At 66.2% G+C, this 19183-nt stretch overlaps 1 protein-coding gene across 1 annotated transcript in view; it reads right to left on the reverse strand.

The window, feature by feature from the left end:
* The window catches only part of PRKAG2 (protein kinase AMP-activated non-catalytic subunit gamma 2), a 178945-nt gene that overhangs the window by 104570 nt on the left and 55192 nt on the right, over positions 1–19183 (reverse strand). Inside the window, 4 exon segments of the mRNA XM_028525536.2 lie at positions 12658–12714; positions 12717–12773; positions 12776–12938; positions 14473–14544. Coding sequence (XP_028381337.2) covers positions 12658–12714; positions 12717–12773; positions 12776–12938; positions 14473–14544 — 349 coding nt within the window.

The following is a 19183-nucleotide window of genomic DNA, read 5'->3' on the forward strand; positions in this document are numbered from 1 at the left end:
GGAGGGCACGCTGCCCGTGCAAGGAGTCGGGGCCACGCTCGGGGCAGCTTTACGGAGAGCCAGGCGACGACAAACGCAGCTACCTCGAGAGTGCACACAAAGCCCCAAAGAGACCCAACTACACCAACACGTACTTTTTTCTTTTTTTTTTTTAATCCTGACCCATGGACATTTTTAAAAAAATTGTCTTTAGAGAGAGAGGGCGTGCCTGGACTGGGGCCGGACGCACCCCAACCGTGGACCCGAGAGCTCTCGCGGGAGCCCTGCCCGTCCCGTTCAGTCCCCACCGGCCGGCGGCCCCGCGTGCATGAGCGGGGCATCTGCACCCGCCGGGACTCCCAGGGTGTCCTCACAGGGCGCGCCCCCACCCTCGGGGGCCTCTTTTTAAGGGAGGGAGTGAGTGCCGGCTCCCGGGAAGAACCGCATTTCCTTCCACACGTCGGTCCGAGGGCCGGGGCGTCTCTGGGTCCGACGTTCGGCTCCCTCGGCGGGCGCTGGGACCCAGCTCGGAACCGGGCCGCGTCGCTGGGACGGCAGGACACCTCTCTGTGCCTCAGCAGGTCCCCCCACCCGAGGGCGCAGTACCGTCACCGGTCACCGTTTTGACTCCTTCCTCGGGGCCGGGACGGGGCGGGTGGCAGGTCGCTCAAACTGCGTTCTTGGTTCTTGTCGCCGCAGTCCTCCTGGGTTTCCAGCTCTGGGCCCACACGTGACGTGACGTGACGTGGGAGGGCACTTGCTTTCTCTTGTCTCAGGGGAGGACACTTCCCGCCGTGAGCCCGCGTCTTATCCCGTCTGGTGCGAGTCTTCGGTCCCCAGACAGAGGGGCCGCTCCCGCCTCGGGGGGACCAGCACTCCGTGAGGGGGCTCCTCGCACGGGGGCAGGACAGGGGCCAGGGGCAGGGTGTGCTCTGTGCACGGCCACCTGGGGGGGCAGCATGTCTCACCCGAGGGCCCGGGGAGGGGGTGGGGAGGCACGTGCAGCCTGCGGCACCACCCTGCTGCGGGCGTGATGAGCTCTTACGGTCTCGGAGAAAGGCCCTGCGACCCCAGACCGCGGGGACATCAGCTCGGTCGTCGCACCCCCCTCAGCTGGAGCGCCGGAGGCCTGTCCCCACAGCCTCTCACACGGGCGTCTGTGTCCCAGGCACCGGCTCTGAGGCCGAGCTGCCGGCCATGGCCCCCACCCAGGACGTGGCAGACACACGGCTGATGCCCGGCTTCTGTCTGCCACCCCCTCCGTCAGACGCCTGGCCCGGCGGAGGGTGGATGGCCCCCCGCAACAGCCCCCTTGGAGCCCACGCCCCCTCTGGACTGCCAACTGCACTACAATAATAAAATCCTCAAGGCCCCAAACCCTCCTCCTCCTCCTTGAAGCCAAGCCGCTCGGGCGCTGTGCCGGGCGCAGAGCGGCCTGGGGGCCCCGTGTGGCGGAGCGGCCGGCACAGCGGGGCCCTGTGGGTGCACAGGCTCCTCCCAGAGCACCGTCCCGGCTGAGAGGCCGGCCGGCTGGCCGTTACTGTCCGACTTAAGAAATGAAAAGGAACAGAGGTTCAGAGAAGGGGAAGGATTGGGCCAAGAACCCCCTGGGAGGGAGCCCCGTGGATGAGGTGGGGCTCGATCCCGGGTCCGCCGGACCCCGGTCCAGGGGCCCAGAGGACCCCAGGCTGCCTCCCCTCTGTCGGGGTGCTGACCAAGGAAACGGAGGACACGCCCAACCGAAGCCTTGCTTGGAGCCGCTGAGGCCTGTGGGACGGTGCCTGAAAAGCGCCCAGAGCTGCCCGGCGAGAGGCTGCGGCCAAACGGACCCGGTTACGCAAGAGGACGGCGGGGGCCCGAGCCGGGGGTGGGGGGGTGGGGCCACTCGCGTTAGCACATCTTCTGCCAGCGCCCCTCCTGCTGGTTGCAAAACCCTGTGTCATATTTCACGGAAAGTTCTAAAGGTCACCGCGGCACTTGACTTGGAGCGAGATCCCATGTCACCTCCTTGGGGCCCTACGGGTCCCCTCCCCCAGAGCTGCAGGGTGGGGGAGGCAGGGGCTCAGGAGAGTGCCGCCCCACCCTGACTAGGGCACCTCCCACGGCACCCAGCACGCCCACGGTCACGCACGGCCTCGCGGCCACCCCAGGAGCTGGAGTGGAGAGACTCTCTGAGCGACAAGGGGGTGGGTTTGTTGGGCAAAGACAGAGCCCCTCCACTTGCGAGCTCATACCGGTGGCACCTCAAGCCCAGGGCAGTGGGGGTCTCTTCATTTTTAGGGTACAGAGAAGTGCAGACAAAGCGCAAACCCACGGCAGTGACTCCTGTTAGCATGCCAAATGTGGCACCCCCAAAGCGTGAAGTCCAGAAACCGCCTTAGCATCCGAGGGGCCCCAAGGCCCCGGGGAAGGGCTCGGTGGAGGCCTCATTTAGTCCCTCCAGGTGGGCCCTGCAGTCCCTGGGGGTCTGCACGCCGGGCCAAGGGCCCCCCAGGGTGCCGGAGGCAGTTGACGAGGACCTGCTGCGGACTCTGCGCGTTCCGGAGCGGCCCCCGGGGCCAGCCTTGGACTCAAGGGCCGTGGAGCAATGGCTTCCAAAGGCCCTGAAGGTTCTAGAAGCCGAGCGCCTGATCCCTGTTTCATTCTCTAAGCTGTGTCTTGGAAAGGCCCGACTGAACAGGGCGTGCAAAGCCTGGACAGGGGTCAAGACCGATCCCTCACCTGCTCCGCGGAAGGCCGGAGTGTAGCCAACCGGGCCCTCACCTCCTGGCAACCGAGCAGGCTTCCGCCTCCCGGATCCCGGGCTCCCCAAGGGGGACCCCGGCTGCCCTGGCGCTGCCTTCTCCTGGAAACCCCTGGCTTCGACGCGAGGCCTGAGCTGACCTTTGTCCTGGACCTGCTCCTCCCGACTAGTGAGATACAGCACAGGACAGCAGCAACAGTCGAGCTTAAAATAACGGGTGAGCACCGGCACCTCAGAGCAACTGGGCTTCACGTATCGGGCTCGTTTCTCCCCTGACAGAGATCAACACACAGCCCGAGCCCCTTCATGCCCCTCCCCACCCTCAAATTCTTCTGGAAAGAAATCACATGAGATAAAATAGCAACACGGCCCCGGTGGCAGCAGAGCGTCTGACACGTGCTACCACGCCTGTGCAGACGGGCGCTCGGGGGACGCCTTGGTGCGGCCTCAGTGGCTGACCCCCGGCCGCTGCCCAGCGGCTCTGCATCGGGACGGCGCTGCGGGGGTGGGGGGGTGCAGCTCCAGCCGGCCAGCCAGGCACCTGGACTTGCACGAGGAGCCCCACAGACGGGGGGGCGGTTCCTCCTGCAGACCCCAGGTCTGAGATCTTAGACATTCACGGCCAACACCCTGCTCACCGGCCAAAGCTCAAGCTGGAACATTCAGTTCTTGAATGAGGGGCCAAGGGCTCTTCCTCCGGTGACTTCCTCTGCAGTCCAGCGGCGACTGCAGTGGGGCGGGGCGGGGCGGGGCGGGGCGCGGCTCATGGCCGAACTCGGGCCAGAGCGCGTCTCCGCGTCTCCGCGTCTCCGGCACAGAAGGGGGAAGGAGTGTCGTGGTTTGAACTTGGTCTTCACTCGTGAGTGGTGGTTGGATACACGGAGGGGGGCCACGGGCCCATGTAATTAGGGCCCCAAAGCATCTATAAAGGGGTGGAATTATATTTGGTGTCTCCTGAGTCAGAAAACTGCCACGTGTCTACGAATCTAACCCTTGAAGAGATTCATGTCTGGGTGCTAAGTGGCTCCGGTTTCAGACGCCGAGGAAGCCCGAGACCACTCAGGTGCCTGGCTCGTTTCCTCAGGCCGACAAATACAGAAAAGGTAACCAGTAACTCGGACTGCTCACTAGTCCAGAGGGGCCTTGCCCCGAGCTAGCCGATGTGGTTGTGCTCGCTAGCGCCCCCACCCCAAATTCTTCTCGGTCCCAGGAGGGCAGTGCTGCCCCCGGGGGTGAAGGTGGGCCCGGGGAGGGGCCGTGAATTCTTTTCACACCCAAAGCACGTGCACACACACACACACACACAGTGTGCAAATAACATCCACTGCCTCCTCGCACAAACAATACATCTACTTTATTAAAAGTGCAAGGGGGTGATTGGAAAACACGTCTAAAGTGGCTCTTTATACAAAGAAAAGGTTGATTTTTAAAAAGAGGCCAGAAGGGAGACCGGGGAAGACGGGGAAGGGAGTGTTTCTCGTCCATCACAATGGACACCACACAGGGTCTACCGGCATAAACCACACGAGGGCTGAATGCGTGTGTAAGTTAAAAGGTCCCTCTGGGTTTGGGTGGAGGGGCAGCCGACCCGGAGCGGAGGTCAGGCCGCATAGTGACTGGCCTGGGTCACCTAGAAAAGCGCTGGGGACTGAGAGAGAGAGACGGAGGGGAAAGGGCAGCCCGGAGCAGGGCAGGGTGGGGGATCTCTGCTCCCCACAAAGCGAGCAGCAGAGACGGCTCGTGCCACGGAGCACAGCCTGCGTGAGCACAGCGCAGACTCCCGGGTCAGTGCGAACTTCCTGATTTGGACTTTCAACCTGCGGGTAGGAGAACGCCCCAGCTGTGGGAGACTCCGCTGCAGCGGGGTTCAGGGGTAAGGGGACACTCCATGTCTGCCACTGCCTCTGGACGGCGTAGGCACCATGTTAACCCACACAGACCTGCGCTGGGAGGGCGAGAGAGAGGCCACGGGCGGAGGCGGGGAACATTCAGGCTGGGGATTCTGGGTAAAAGGTACGTGAGGTTCTTTGTGTGTTTTTGCAACTCCTCTGCAAGGTTGAAATCGTCAAGATAAAACGTGACTTTTCAAAAGGAATGAAGAAGTAACGTGCTCAGGGCAGGGGCGCCTCGTGGGTCAGCATCTCCTTGGACTGACTATGCCCCGGGGCTCCTCGCGGCCACATCTGCGTGACAGCCACCAGAGGGCGCCCTCCCCGGGGACCACGCCGGGTGCCAGGCCACATGGCAGAGTGCTGGCTGAACTTTTCAGGAAACTCAGATGCCACGCATACTTTTCCTTTCTTTGTGGGCAGGCAGGCGAGTCACGTTCTCGTGCAGTCCGCTCAGCCCCAGGAGCCGGCCTCACCAGCTGCCCGGATCCAGAAGGCTCCGGCCGCGGCCGGTCAGCGCAGGGCCCAGGGCCCTGGCTTCCTCAGAGCCAGGGCGGCTCAGGGGGCTGCTGTGGGCGCGGGGGCCTGCTGTGCACCTTGGAATCGAGCCGGGGAGCGAGCCAGGCCAGGGAAAACCTTACTGAGCCAGGCACAGGGTAAAACTCACCGAACTCTGGACTCTGGCCACACGTGGGGACTGACCCAGGGCCACTGGCACAGCTTTCGGGGAGCAGAGAGCCCGCCCCAGACCCGACCGGCGCCACCAGCTCGGGCCGGGCTCGGTCCCACCTCACTTCACTCGTTCATCAGCCCCTCCCCTCCCTCCCTCCTCCTCCTTACTCACTCGCCCATTCGCTCCCTCACACGACCCCGTGACCTCAGGGCACTGGGCCGAGGACTGGGGGAGGGCGCCTGCTGACCTCAACAAGAGTCGCAGGGTCCCCGAGCGGCAGACTCTGAGAAGGAAACTGACATGCAGGACATGCATGTTAGGGACACGCATGTTAGAGACACGCATGTTAGGGACAGGCTGGGGACCAGCATCCAGGACGAGGAACGGGAGGCGGGGGCCGGGGCTGGAGACAAAGGCGGGAGGCAAGCCCGCCGGAGGGGACCCTCATGGGAAGTTCCGGGGCCGGGGTAACCCCACCCTCCCCCAGGGCGGCTCTGCTTGGTGCCCGGGGCTGGCCTTTCCGGCCGGCCTGCAGCCTGGGGGCGGGAGAGGCCAAGGCCAGGCGGCATCTCCGGCTGTGGCCGCAGCCCTCTGTCCCGATCCTGCCATGCAGACTGACCCCCGGCTTCTGCCAGGTCACCTCCGTGTGCCCCCCCGCTGCCACTCCCTGCACCGTGGCCCCCTTCACCTCTCCCGCCGCAGAGGAGGGGCTCCCCCACTCGTCTCCGGCTGGCGTCCCCGCCGTCGCCCGCAGAGCCACCGCATCGAGTGCCGGCTGCTTCAACCCGCATGGAGTGGCTCCGCCCCGGGCGGGACCCTGACCGCCGGGCGCCGTGGATGGGGCCCCCGGAGAGAAGCCAGGTCCCGCGAGAGAGACCGGCTGCGGGCGTCAGGCCCAAACGCTGGGGGCCTGGGGCCCCTGGAGTGGGACAAACAGCCGCCGTGGGGCGGCTGATCATGGGCGACGGTGGCAGGGGGGTCCCAGCACCCAGGCCCCTGGCAAGTGGAACGAAGTCTTGGGGGTTCTGAGTGAAAGCCTCCAAAGCCTGAGTTCATTCCTCCAGGCGCAGCAAAGCCTTCGGCGGAACACGGGCTTGTATCTGGACAGCAAACTCGAGCTGCCGGGGGAGGAGGAAGAGCTGCCCACGGCCCAACACAGAGACGGGCGCAAGGACCAGCGTCTCACAAGTTCCACTCACACGGCCCGCCCGACACCCGAAGACACAGAGCCCGGACAGGGCACGGGGCGGAAGGGACCGCGGGGCGGGGGGGAGGGGCGGCTGACCCAGCCCAGGAGCCCAGCCCCGCACGCGGGAGTCCTGGAATCCGAACGTAACCGTGAGCAGAAAGTGAAATGCACTTGGGGGTCCCGAGTGCACACGAGCTCGGTCACGGCCGTGCGCTGGCTGGACTTAGAAAGAGAGCCCTCCACCATCCTACCCCGCACCTCTGGCCAAGGCCCGCGCCCCACTGCCCCGGCGCTCTGCCCCTGGAGTTCCCCGGCTGCCTGCCAGCCGCTCGGCCCCGCCCTGCTGCTGCTGACCACCAGGGTGGCGTCTTCCTGAGGCCCCCCCCTCCCCGGGAGTCCTGTGCTGTGAGGGCAGAGGCTGCAGGCTCGGAAACCACCAGCGGGGGATGGAAGAGGAGGCAGGGCCCAGGGCGAGCACTGTTCCAGAGAGAAAGGCTTCCGGCCCACACGAGCCGGGTCACTGCAGGCTGTGTTTCTTGCGGGCGGCGGCAGACGAGAGCACTTCAAACGGCTGCCGTGACCAGTGTGGGTCCCTCAGGGGTGGACGGGGACGCCTGGGTCCCCAGGCGTGCTGTCACCTTCTTGCCTGCCCTACAGACACCGCAGCCGTGACCTACAGTAGCCCTCGGTGTAACCAGAGCAGCTGGCCGTCCCGGTCAGCAGTTTCCAACGCCTTCCTTCTGGTAGGACAGAGGTGGCGCCCCAGGGCCCAGCGGGGAGGACTTCCGTCAGTGGAGGTCACCGGTATGGGGCAGCCCACGCAGATCCCCTTTAAAAAACCCTCACCCGGGAATTGTTTACTGATTTTTTAGAAAAAGATGAAGGACGAGAGAGGGAGGGAAACATCGATCGGCTGCCTGTTCTATGTGCGCTGACCGGGGATCGAACCGGCAACCCATGGGACAACCAGCGGAGCCGCCTGGCCAGGGCTGGATGCCCCTTCTGCTCAGTGTATGGCCGACTGGAGGAACCCCCCCACCCCGCCCCCGAGCTGATGCCGCGTGGCTGTGGGGTTCTGGGGAGAAAACGGCTCCCTAAAGGCATCTGTCGTGTCAGGTGTGACGCGAGGAACCCCTTCTCAGCTGTGAGGGTGGCCACTGCTCCGCAGGTGCGTGGCCTTGAGCTCCTGGCAGCACCCCCCCTTACAGTCTGAACCCCTGTGCCCACCTTCCCCGACAGTCGGCTTCGGTCTGAGAGGGGAGGGAAAGGACACGGGCACCGCAGCTCGGGGGGCTGGGGGTCCACAGGAGGAAGGAGGCGGGAGGGAGCTCGCTCAGGGTCCCCAGAGTAACCCTCCCCGCCCGGACCCCCAGGGCGCCCCCCGGGGAGGGGCTCTGGCTGGCGCTGGGAGGACCTCCGAGAGCTTGGGGGAGTGGGGGGCAGGCACAGGACACGTCAGACCCGCGATCTTCCAAAGGACAGAAGCACAGCACGGGGGGGGGGGGACATAGACGGCGCAGACCCCGAAACAACGGCCACGTTTCAGAGCTCGGTGGGCAGCTCCAGGCAGGTAAACCGAATAGGGCTTTCTGGGGAAGGTGGGGCTCGAGGGGGTCGAACGGAGGTGGGAGACCACCGTGTCGGGTCTCCGGGCCACCCCCGCTGGCTCCCCCACGTCCAGCTCCACCACGGTCACCGCACGGAGGCCACAGGGTCCTCCAGGTGCATGTCGCGCCCTCAGTAGCCCCGTCCCGGGCTCCCCGACGCTCAAAAAACGTGAAATCCTGCCCTGGCCTGCAAGGCCGCACACCGGCTCCCTGGCCGCATGGGCTGCCACCTGCGGCCCACAGGGGTCTGCCTAAGACGTGTGCTAAACAAAAACCTCCCCACCCCGCTGGGCCGGGCAGAGGCCAGCCCCCCCCGCGCCTTGGCCCTTCACATCCCTGCCTGAAGAAGCCACCCCCACCCTGCCCCATGTTCACACGTGATGCATGTTCTCCCTGTCCCTCTACCTGGAGTGTCACCCACACAAGGGCGGGGATCACTGGTTCCTGGCTGTGTCCCAGTCCCTGGCAGCTCTGGGCAAATGTCATCAGCGTGCGGCGACCTGAAAGACCTGGGCAGGCTGGGCAGGCCTGAGGTGGACTGTCACCTCTGTGACATCAGCCTGGCAGGTGCACGTAACGGCAAATGTCCCGGGCTGGACACACCAGCCTGGGACGGACAGGGAGTCTCCTCCTTGTCCCCCGGGGCTGGCCCACCTACGGCCCGCACCAGGCTCAGCAGCGAGGCTACGTCGCCCCCTAGTGGTCACTCGGCGGCGGAAGGGCAGAAAACGCCCAAGTTGGCTGAGCCTGGCCAGGTACCTGCCACCTACAGGGGAGAACCTGGTCTCTCCCAGCTTCCGAGGGTTGCCGGCTCCCCTCGGCGTCCTTGGTTGGTAGACGCATCACGCCAGTCCTTGCGTTTGAAGTCACGTGGCATCCTCCCTACATTGCCATCCTCCTATAAAACACCAGTCGCACTGAATCAGCCCCCACCCCCACCCCCACTCTGGTTTGACTTTATCTCACCTAACGACACCTACAGTGGGTGGCCTTACTTCCAGACCTGGTCACATTTAGAGACACCTGGGGTTAGAATGCCAATGCTTTTATTTTTTGAGGGTGCACACGTCAACCCGTAATGTTGCCGTAAGGATGAACTGAGACTGTGTGTTTTCACAGTCCGTGTAACAGTGCCTGAAGTGAATTCTTTGTCCTGCCTCACTGCCCCGCTAGCCCTGGTCGGAGACCCGACGCGCGACTCCCGTATGCCCCCCACGGACCGGAGGCTGCCGGCACCGTGAGGGCCTCCCTCACCCGTGGCTGTGGCTCTGACTACTGTCTGTCACCCACCAGGGAGAGCCACTCCTCCGGTGACTGTGATAAGCAGCGATTTCAGGCCCTGTGTCACCCCCTTCCTCTGCGACACCCCAGGTCGTGACCCAGCCCTCACCCGCGTCTTCCGGGAAGGGCGTGGGGCCCACCAGGGCGGGGCCTGGGCAGGGGCGGCGCTGGCCGCAGAGCGGAGTCTTGGGTCTGCCCCCGTCACCATGGCGACACGACCGCAGTTCCAGGAGTCGGGCTCCATTTGCCGCGGAGGACGCTTGTCGAAGGGGGGTTCTGCAGTAAACCCCTTGAGGAGGCGGCCAGGACGGGGTGCGCCGGGGGCTGAGGCCACGGCCAAGGTCACTCTCCGGAAACCTGTCTCCTCCTCGCAGGAACTCAGCGGTGGCCTCTCAGGACCTTTTGTTCTGGGTGGTTTGCTCTCCATTCTCCTCCGAACAGGGTCTCCCGCCGTAGCTCCGCTGCCGGCGGCAGGCACCCCACCTGGGAGACGACGGAGGCGCCCCACCCGGGAGACGGACGCACCCCACCCGGGAGACGGGACGCACCCCACCCAGGAGAGACGGAGGCGCTGGGGAGGGGGAGCAGAGCGAGGTCCCTGTGCTGTGTCCCTGCGAGACCCCACTGGCCCCGGGCTGAGCCTCGGAGCCAGAATGGTTCGGAGGAAAGAAAGGGCCCGTGTTCCCCTGAGAACCTGGCGCTTGCAAGTGTGGTGCCAGGATGTGGGGACGGCCGGCCTAGCGGGCAGTGTGCCAGCACGGCCGGGCTGGCTACAGAGACGGAACCGCTTCTGAGGCCGTCGGGGTACAGCCATGGCCCAGGCCTCTGACTGCCCCACCCGGGACATCCCGTCAGCCCACACCCAGCGCAACACGCGTACCCCGAAAGGTGACCTCCGGGACGCGGAGCCTCTGGTGCAGAGGCCAGAACCCCGTTCTGTCCCCAGGAGCCGGTGCCGGGCCCCCCGGCTGGTGCGCATCTGAGTAGCACCCCAGGTTAGACGGCCGTGGAGGGGCACCCAGGTTAGATGGCCATGGAGGGTGTGACATAGGGGACGGAGACGAGGGCGGCCGGCGCCCCGAGCCGGCTCACGCCTTGTCAGCGCACGTACAAGCCAGGCGCCCACGCCTACGGTCTCCGGGACAAGCGGCGTGGCCCTACCTGGCTCCTGGGGGGCAGAGGGAGAGCAGAGGAAAGACCCCTGGAGGGGACTCACAGGGACCCCAAGCTGAGCGGGCGAGGGGGCGGGGCGGGGCTGCCGTGAAGGCCCGAGGCGGACCTGACAAATTTGGTTTCTTGCTGAGCCGAGTGGCGTGGAAGTGAAGGGGACGGAGGAAAGTGAGTTCAGAGGTAAGGCTGCCAACGCGCCCCACGTGGCCCCGCCCACAGACGTGGTTCTGCGGCTCCCAGCGGCCACGCCGACGGGGGAGACCGGGCGTTCCCCGGTGAGCGTCCGCTGCAGACGGGACCGCCCGGTGCTCAGGAGCCCGGCCAGTCCTGGCGTCTGGGCCGGACACGAGTCCCCCCGGGGCCTCGGGTAGCAAACGGTGTCTTCTCGACATCCCCGCGGTGGGCACGGCGGGTCAAGGGCTGTCTCTCGGGCCGCAAGAAGACCCTTCTCACAGGCCGACGGCACTACTCTCAAGCTCGGCTTCACGACATTAGTCCCGGGCGGCAGGAGCTGTAGGTGGTCTGGGTGTCTCCATCCAGGGACAGACCGAAGTCGAGGATGGGCAGGGAGACCGTGTGCCCTCCACGCACGCCAAGGCCACGCACGATGACAGAATCATGGCCAGGAGCCCCACGGCCCCCAGGGAAGTGGGGTACACCCCAGCTGGACACAGGCCTGGACCTCCCACATTGCCCACGACGGGGCTGGGCGGGTTGGTTTCCCTTCAGGGACAAAGTCAAGGTCTTGGGCTCTGTGGCTCCAGGGTGAGAGCACGAGCCGGGGTTCTGGGCCGCCCTCCCTGGCCTAATCCACACTCCCTGAGATGAGCAGCCAGCCATTCCAGAACCTTCCGGAGCCCTGCCAACAGCCGCCCCCCCAGAAGGTAGAGCAAAGCCTCACCAAACCGCCTACACCTATCACCTATCCGGAGCATCTCACGAGTCAGACGTCGGGAACCGGTGTCCTCCGGCCCAGGACCTTGGGGAGCCCTTGCAACCACTGAACAGAAACGGGGCGTGTGGGCTTCTGTTCCCGGGCGTGGAGCGCCGGGCCCATCTTCCGGCCCACCAGCCCACCCGCGGGCTCCCCCCCCAACCACCAGGCTCAGTGTCTTCTCTGCCCCTCCCCAGGCCGGCCGCCCGGTGCCCGCTGGCCCTCTGCATCCCAGCCCGGGATGCGAACGGTAGACCGAGGCTGCTCCTGCCCAACCCATCATGCGCTGGGCCGAGGTGTCCACCCCAAAGTCACGTCTCCCATGAACCTCAGGATGCAACCTCACTTGGAGACAGGGCTGCTGCCGGCGCGACGAATGAAGGGAAGAAAGGAGAGAGAGAGAGAGAGAGAGAGACAGCCGCCCTTCCTTGCCAGCCACAGAGATCAGCACTGTCCCCTGCAGCCGGGCCTCCCGGTCACGCTGTACTGACCGCAGGTCTCCGTGCCCACGCGGCCCGGGGATAAAGGAAGACGCCCCGAACCTCTGCTGCCCGAGGGCACGCCTTCCACCCCCACCGTCCCCAGCAGGCACTCCCCGTGTCGCAGAAACAGTCAGGAAGAGGAGGGGGAAAATAAACCCAGGAGTACGCCCGGTGCGCTTCCAGTTGCCGTCGACGGCGCTGGACTGAGAGGGCTCCGCACGTGCACCACAGACACTCGGGATCCGAAGGAACTCTGTCCCACACACACTCCGTCTGTTGGACAGACACCGCTCAAATCCCCCCCCTCCCCGTGCGGGACCACAGGCTCCGGGGCCATCGGCAGAGCTGAGCAAGGCCCGGGCCCTGGGGGGGGGACGCACCCGAGCTTCACGCGGCTGCTGCTGCCGCTGCTTCTCACAAAAGGCTGGAGGCCAAGGCCTCACCGAGAGTCGGACGTGCACAGTTCACCCCCGGCCTCGGCCGCACGTGAGGGGTCAGTGTAGGAGGGGCCACCTGCCCGGCGGAACCGACACTGTCCGGAGAGAGACCGGCTCCGAGGACAGACGCAGGTGAAGGCGCTGCGCACCCGCCCACGGCCGCCCGGCCACCTTCGCTGACCCTGCAGGGGGCCGGGGGCACAGGGGCCCGGTGGCCAGAGGAAGGGCCCCGGCAGCCCGGCACCCACCTGAAGAATAGCATCAATGCCTTACTTTTTCTGGAGCGGGAGAAGAACCGGATGCCCCCCGGCGAGGTAGACGAGCTGGAGGTGGGGAAGACTCCTTGGACGAGGAGCGGAAGATGCCGCTGAAGCTCATGCGGCGCGGGAACGCGGCGGCGACTCCTGGTAGGAGAACGGGAACACGGTCTTGGGGGAGCCGGGGCTGGTCTTGGGCCGCACAGGAGCCGACACGGGGCTGGAGGGCCGGTGCTGCTGGGCGCCCCTGGAGAAGAGGCCCTTGGAGGGGCTGACCGAGCCGAAGGGGCTGTCCGCCTGCGGAGAGATGGGCACACGGGTGGGCGTGCTGCGGCCTCGGCCCCCGCCCCCCCCCCCCGTCACCGAGCCGCCCCTCCACGGCGCCCCGCCTGAGACAGCCCCCCCCCCTCTGCAGAGCTCCCCCACCCCACCATCTGCAGAGCTCCTCTGCAGACAGACAGAGGTGGCCGCCGTGGTCTGGGGAAAGCGCCGGACCCCGAAGCAGCCCACCCTCAGGCTGGCCAGCACCACCCAGGGGCTGCAGACCTCTGACCGGCTCCCGCAGGGGCTTCCTGGAGGAGGAAGGAGAGGAGGGGAGGACGGGCAGGCAGTGGACACGGCTCAGAATGACGTCCCCTCCCCCCAACCTGCCTGCAGGTCTGTGTCCTGGAAACCTCACATCTGTCCCCCCGGTCCAACGCCCCAGAACAGGGCACTGCCCGCCTCCCCTGAGGAAGCAGGCCTCTGCGGTCCGCACACAGGGGCCCAGGCTGCCCCTGAGGGCCCTGCACTGGGTGGGACGCGTGCCCACCTCCAGGCCACAGTGGCCCAGGGAGGGCAGGGCAGCTGGCAGTGGCCAGGAGGAGAGGGACCAGGGCCAGGCGCCTCTGAGGCTCACTGCACGGATGACGTGTCCCCGGGGCTCCTGGAGCAAGGGCAAGGCCTGGCGGGGACCCGTCCGGCACGCTGAAACCCTGGTGACCAGAGGCGTGCTGGGCAGGCAGGTGGTGCACGCGCCCAGGAGCAGCTGCGGGGCCCACGCCAGGTGCCTGCCCGGACCCATGGCCCGTGAGCTCCTCCACCACCAGAGGGCGCCCTCGAACTGGGCTCCAGGTTCCCTCGAGGACACGAAGTGCACCCTCGCTCACCGGTGGGGACAGCACTTCCAGTGACTGTCAGTCTCTGTCCAGCCCTCTGCCACGCCCCACCCTGAGTGGGGGACCGGTGTGGCCCGGGGAGGTGCAGGGGCGGGGAGGCCGGGCCCAGCTCGGTTCCCGGCCACGTGGCGAGTGAGCTCCCGTGTCCTCGCCCGTCCAGCGAGGACCCTGGGCCGAGGCACGGGGCTGGGAGGGTGACTGGGCGTACTACGAGGGGCGCAGCTCGCCCAGGCCCGGCCCACCTGGGACTCGAGGGGTCTGGAGGCGAATGCAAAGCAGACCCGCCGCGGTGCTGCCGCCGAGGGAGCCGTGCCCGCCCTCCGGGGACGGGGCGGGGCGGCAGCGGGAGGGAGTGAGGAGGCCGAGCGCAGCCGAGTCTGCAGGCCTCCCCTCCAGCCCTCCACCACCACCCGCACGTGCGGCTCCCCCTGCCCTGTCTCCAGGCTGCACCAGGAGACCACCAGACACAGGGAACGGGTGGAGGGTGGACCTGCAGGTGGGAGTGCAGGTAGGAAGACAGGTGGGAATGCAGGTGGCTGTGCAGGTGGGAGCACAGGTGGGAGCACAGGTGGGAGCACAGGTGGGACGCACAGGTAGAAGTGTATCCTGGGCCCTTGCTGAGGGAGTCCTGCCTCGGTGGCGCCTCGGGTGAGCTGTGAGGAAGGTGGCCTTACCTTGCGAGAAGAGAGCTTTTCTGAGCTCTCCAGGTCTCCATCCAGGAGTGGCATGGCGAAGGCGCTCAGGTCCTAGGACGGAAACAGAGCGCGTGGTCAGTGACGGTGGCCCCCGGGTGCCCGTCTGCCTCACGCAGGGGCTGCACCGGCTCTGCGTGTGTGCTGCCCCTCCCCGACGCTCTCCGGTATCAGCCGTGACGGAGGGGCGCGGATGGCCAAGGGGTGCACGGGGGGGGCGATGGTGCGGTGGCCCCCTTGTTCCCTCAGAACGGGGAGTCGCTGTCCCCGGTCACCTGTCCCCGGGGGAGGAGTGGGAAGAAGAGGGGGGACGGAGAGCCGGGAAGGGAAGGAGCCAGAGGGAGGTGGGAGTGGGGGGAGACCCATCTCTGGGGAGCGGCCCACGGGCAGCACGGGGCCCCGGAGGACGTGCCCGAGGAGGCATGTCTTCCTGGGAAAGATGTCGGGGCCTCGAGGGGGTGCAGGGGGCTGGGCGGCGGCAGAGTGAACAGTCACGCTGCTGATGGAGTGGCCAGAGGAGGGGCCTGATGGGGGATCGCTGGCCACAGACTGGCCACGTCCAGGCTTCGTATAGTTGGGGGTCTTGTTTACAGCTCCCCCGACACGCACCCCAACGCTCCCCCACGAGATAACAGAATTCACACTGCTCACAGCCAGCCGACGTGTGCGCGTTCTGGCAGAGCGAGGCCGGCCTCCTCGCGTCATCTCCGCCTTGCCCGGAGGGGTCGGTGTGTGCGGATCAGATGCCGTCCTGCCAGGTCAGCGTTTCTGACGCTCGGTCTTAACAAAACCTCTTTGTTGACGCAGCTGGGGGACCCCAGAGAGCGCAAATACAGGACACACAGAGGGGCCGGCGGCCACCATCGGGGCCCACGCCGGCACCTGAGGGCCGGCCAGGGGGCTGCATGTCGGGGGGGGGGGTCACGGTCAGACATTCCTGCGAAATCACTGGCCGCGTGATTCCCGCCGAGGAAGGAGCACGCCCAGCGAGGTGTCCGCCCCCACTCCCGCAGGGCAGCCCCAAGGCCGCCGAGCACCAGTGGCATCGGGAGCCACCTGGGCCAACACGGGAAGGCCGCTCCGAGGCCCTGAGACCCTGGCCGGGCGTCCACGAGCCCGTGTCCCTCGGCAGGTACGGACACGACCCGTTCGCAGAGACGCGCCAGGGGCCGGTGCCAGCCCGGCCCTGTGGTTTACCACTTGGGGGATCTCGGGCGCGTCTGAACTCAGCCTCCCGTCTGTCCGATGACAGGGTCCAACCAGACAGTTTCAGAAGGCACCTTTCCGCACCCCCGTTGGAACAAAGCAGCGGTGGGGTCGGAGCTCTTTCTCAGGGGCTCGCTCTGAGAACACAGAGCGAGCCCCTCTCCTGAGACCCGTCACGAAAAGAGCTTGCCCTGCTCCCAAACCACCAGACCCACTCACGGCCCCAGAAGCTCAGGGCCTCGGCGGTGGGGAGACCTCACGAACGTGGGCAACACCCAGGGCAGGAGACGGGCGTGCCCTTCGAGTCCCCGGCGAGACTCCGCAGAGGAGGAGGTCACGACCCGGCTGCGCTCGTGGCTTTCTGTCTGGCCCGTGTCTCCATCAGCGTGGGTGCTGACCCTCCAGGTCTCTCCAGCCACTTCTAAGGCCCCTCGTTCCTAAGTGCCCGGGGCGTCGGTACGAACGCCAGGTGGGTCCCAGCGGACACGCGGTGTGATTCCACAGGAGCCATGAGAGGCCGTCTCCGGACTGAGGGTCCCTCGGGGTCCCTGCAGAACCCCCGCCCTGCCTGTCCCCCCGCCCGCCCACTCCCAGCCACCAGTGCAGGGGCAGCTGCCCACAGGGCTGGCCCTGTCTGCGTCTGGCCCGTGGGGAAGAGGCTTGGGACCCGCCTGCGGTGGCGGCGGTCGGGGCCTTGGCGAGCATACACGCGGGAGGCCCGGTGGGTGTCTCCAGATGGGCTGGCTCCGCGCACACCCTCAGCACCGCCGAACAGGCAGTTCCTGGTGCCACGGCGGGGGGCTGGTGACCAGAGCCACGGTCAGCCGGAGCCTTTGAAAAACACTCGGGTTACATAACCGCTCTCAGAAAAAAATAAGGAACAAACCCTGAATCACTGGAACTCGGCAGCAGGGGCGGGACCGGGGCCAGATTCGGGGAAGCCTACACTTAACTCTCGGGGCGGCTGCAGACGCCTCCGCTTCCCGGAGAGGATATCACGGCTCCTGCCTGCAGTCTGAGGGGCTTCCTGACGCTAAAGAGGAAGGAAGCCCCCATGTTTCACTCCTATGCGCCCCCCTCCCCGCTCTCCCTACACCTGGTGGTCCCAGCTGGGTCCCAGCTGGCCTGCCGCCCCGCTCTGCCCTGGCCAGTGGCCCTGGGTCTCCAGCCTGGCGGTGAGCTGGCCGTTCTCCAGAGAAGGACGCCCTGGGCCGTGCAGCCAGCCCCTGCCCCGGCTGCAAGGAGGCCCCGTCCCCGCCACCACTCCCAGCCCTCGCCCAGGGCCACGGATGGCGCCATGGCTGGCGCCACGGCCGCAGACTGCCCGCTCCTGTCCTCGAACCGCGCGGACTCCCCGACCAGAGTGGCCCAGAGGCCTCTGCTGTCCCCCGAGCGCTCTTGTGTGTGGGTGCTTGTCCTGGCCCCAAGGACCCCGGGGTTCAGTCTGTTCGGTGAGTCTGCAGTGCCGCCGCGGCGCAGGGCAGTGGCTGGGAAAAGCACGTCAGATGGTACGAACCAAGGCCCTTCCCGCAGTGGCAGTCCCCGCACAGCAGGGGCCGAGAGGGTCACCAGCTGAGACACCTCGGCCTCGCCTGTCGATGCTGGGAGCAGGCACAGGACTCAGGGCCGGTGTGTGTCACCCCACGCCGGCCTCAGTCCTGGGTCACTGACTCCCGCTCGACCGAGACCTGAAATCCTGGCCGAAAAGCTCCCACAGAGACGCTGCCTGAGCCAGAGCTGCCTGACCCCCCGCCCCGCACCCCCCGCCACTGCTGCGGCAGGATGGGGGTTCGAAACCCGGGCGGGGGTGTGCCAGAGGGACAGTAGAGTGTGGCTGCTCTGGGGACACCACGGTCTTCCTGCTGACGGGCAGCTGGGCCTGCCCTGCCCTGCCCTGCGGGCCGCCCGCGCTTGACCACAGCTAAAAGCAACCTCGGGAGGTCCCTGTGGTCTCCCAGTCCACAGCTGAGAACACCCCTCCTGCTCGGGCCCCAAAGGGACCTCTGGGGCAAATGTTCCAGCCTCGGCTAACCACCACGATTAGCACTGTGGAGTGGGTGGGGCGAGGTGGGTGGAGGTGACAGTGGGTGGAGTCGGGAGGGGCCAGTGGCGAGGGAGGCCCTAGGAGGCACCGATGAGGAGCCACCTGCTCATGGGCCACCAGGGGTGTCCTTCCAGCCCCCTTGCGCAGGTGGCATTTAGGCCCACGTCAGAAGACGGAGGAAGGAAATGTCATAGATGGGGGCGGGGGTCTCTGGGCTCCACGGACCAGTGCCATCGCGAAGTCTGGGATGGTTCTGTGTCCACTCGGCTGAGCCCGGCCCCAGTGACTCAGTCCAGCTCGAGCCTGGAGGCTGCTGGGAAGGAGCATGTAGATGAGGTTGGTACCTACGGTCCCGCCGCTCAGTGACGCTGATTACCGGCACAACGCGGCAGTTTCCGCCCAGGCGGCCGAAGGCCTTACAGCCAAAACCAAGGTTTCAGAAGAAACTCTGCCCCAAGACCTCAGCATCGACGCCTGCCGGAGTGCCCACCTGCTGGCTGCCCTTCACTACAAATATGTTTATAGCCCTGGCTGGGTGGCTCAGTGGATTGAGTGCGGGCCTGCGAACCAAAGGGTCACTGGTTCGATTCCCAGTCAGGGCACATGCGTGGGTTGTGGGCCAGGTCCCCAGTAGGGGGCGTGTGAGAGGCACCACACATTGATGTTTCTCTCCCTTTCTTTCTTTCTCCCTCCTTTATCCTCTCTCTAAAAATGAATAAATAAAATCTAAAATATAAAAAATACATATATACTATGTTTATACAATTACATAATTACATACTACATACTTACTTCACCAGTTTGTAATCATCTGTGTTAAGATACGTAACATAAATGTATCAAGTACACACAGTACACGTACACTAGTATCGCGTGTTCACACTGATGGGTGGATACTAAGGGCACATGGCACACGTGTTAACATCCCTGGGCAGACACCAAGCCTGCGTTTGGCAGACCCATCCTGTCCTGGCTCCACCTCTCCGGCGAGCCCTGATACTGACGCGGAACCCTGGACCTCCTCGCCCGAGGGGGGGCCGCACACAGGTGAGCGGGCCCATGCGGTCGCCCGGGGTCTCTGTACACCGAGCAGGCCGAGAGGAAACGGCGGGACGGGAGGACGAACGGGAGGACGAGCGCGGGCGTGAGAAGGCCGGCCACCCTGAGGAGGTCGGGTGGCGAACAGGAAGCGGCGCCGCCGGGCCTGTCGTGGCTGCCTCGGGGGAGCGCGGACACCCAGGGGAACAGCAGGGGTGGGGACGTCCCACCCGCACGCGGCAGCCTCGTCTGCCCCAGCCTCTCCAGGAGCCCGAGGCGCCACGGGGCCGTCACTGGTGTCACTCCTCGGGGAAGGTGTGAGTCCCCACCAGACGACGGCCACGCTGTGCTAGGACTGAGTGCCCTCCCCCTCCGCACACACCGGCAGTCAGGGGGCAGCCAGGA

This window comes from Phyllostomus discolor, chromosome 10 (assembly GCF_004126475.2).
Source record: "Phyllostomus discolor isolate MPI-MPIP mPhyDis1 chromosome 10, mPhyDis1.pri.v3, whole genome shotgun sequence".
Classification (NCBI taxonomy): Eukaryota; Metazoa; Chordata; class Mammalia; order Chiroptera; family Phyllostomidae; genus Phyllostomus; species Phyllostomus discolor.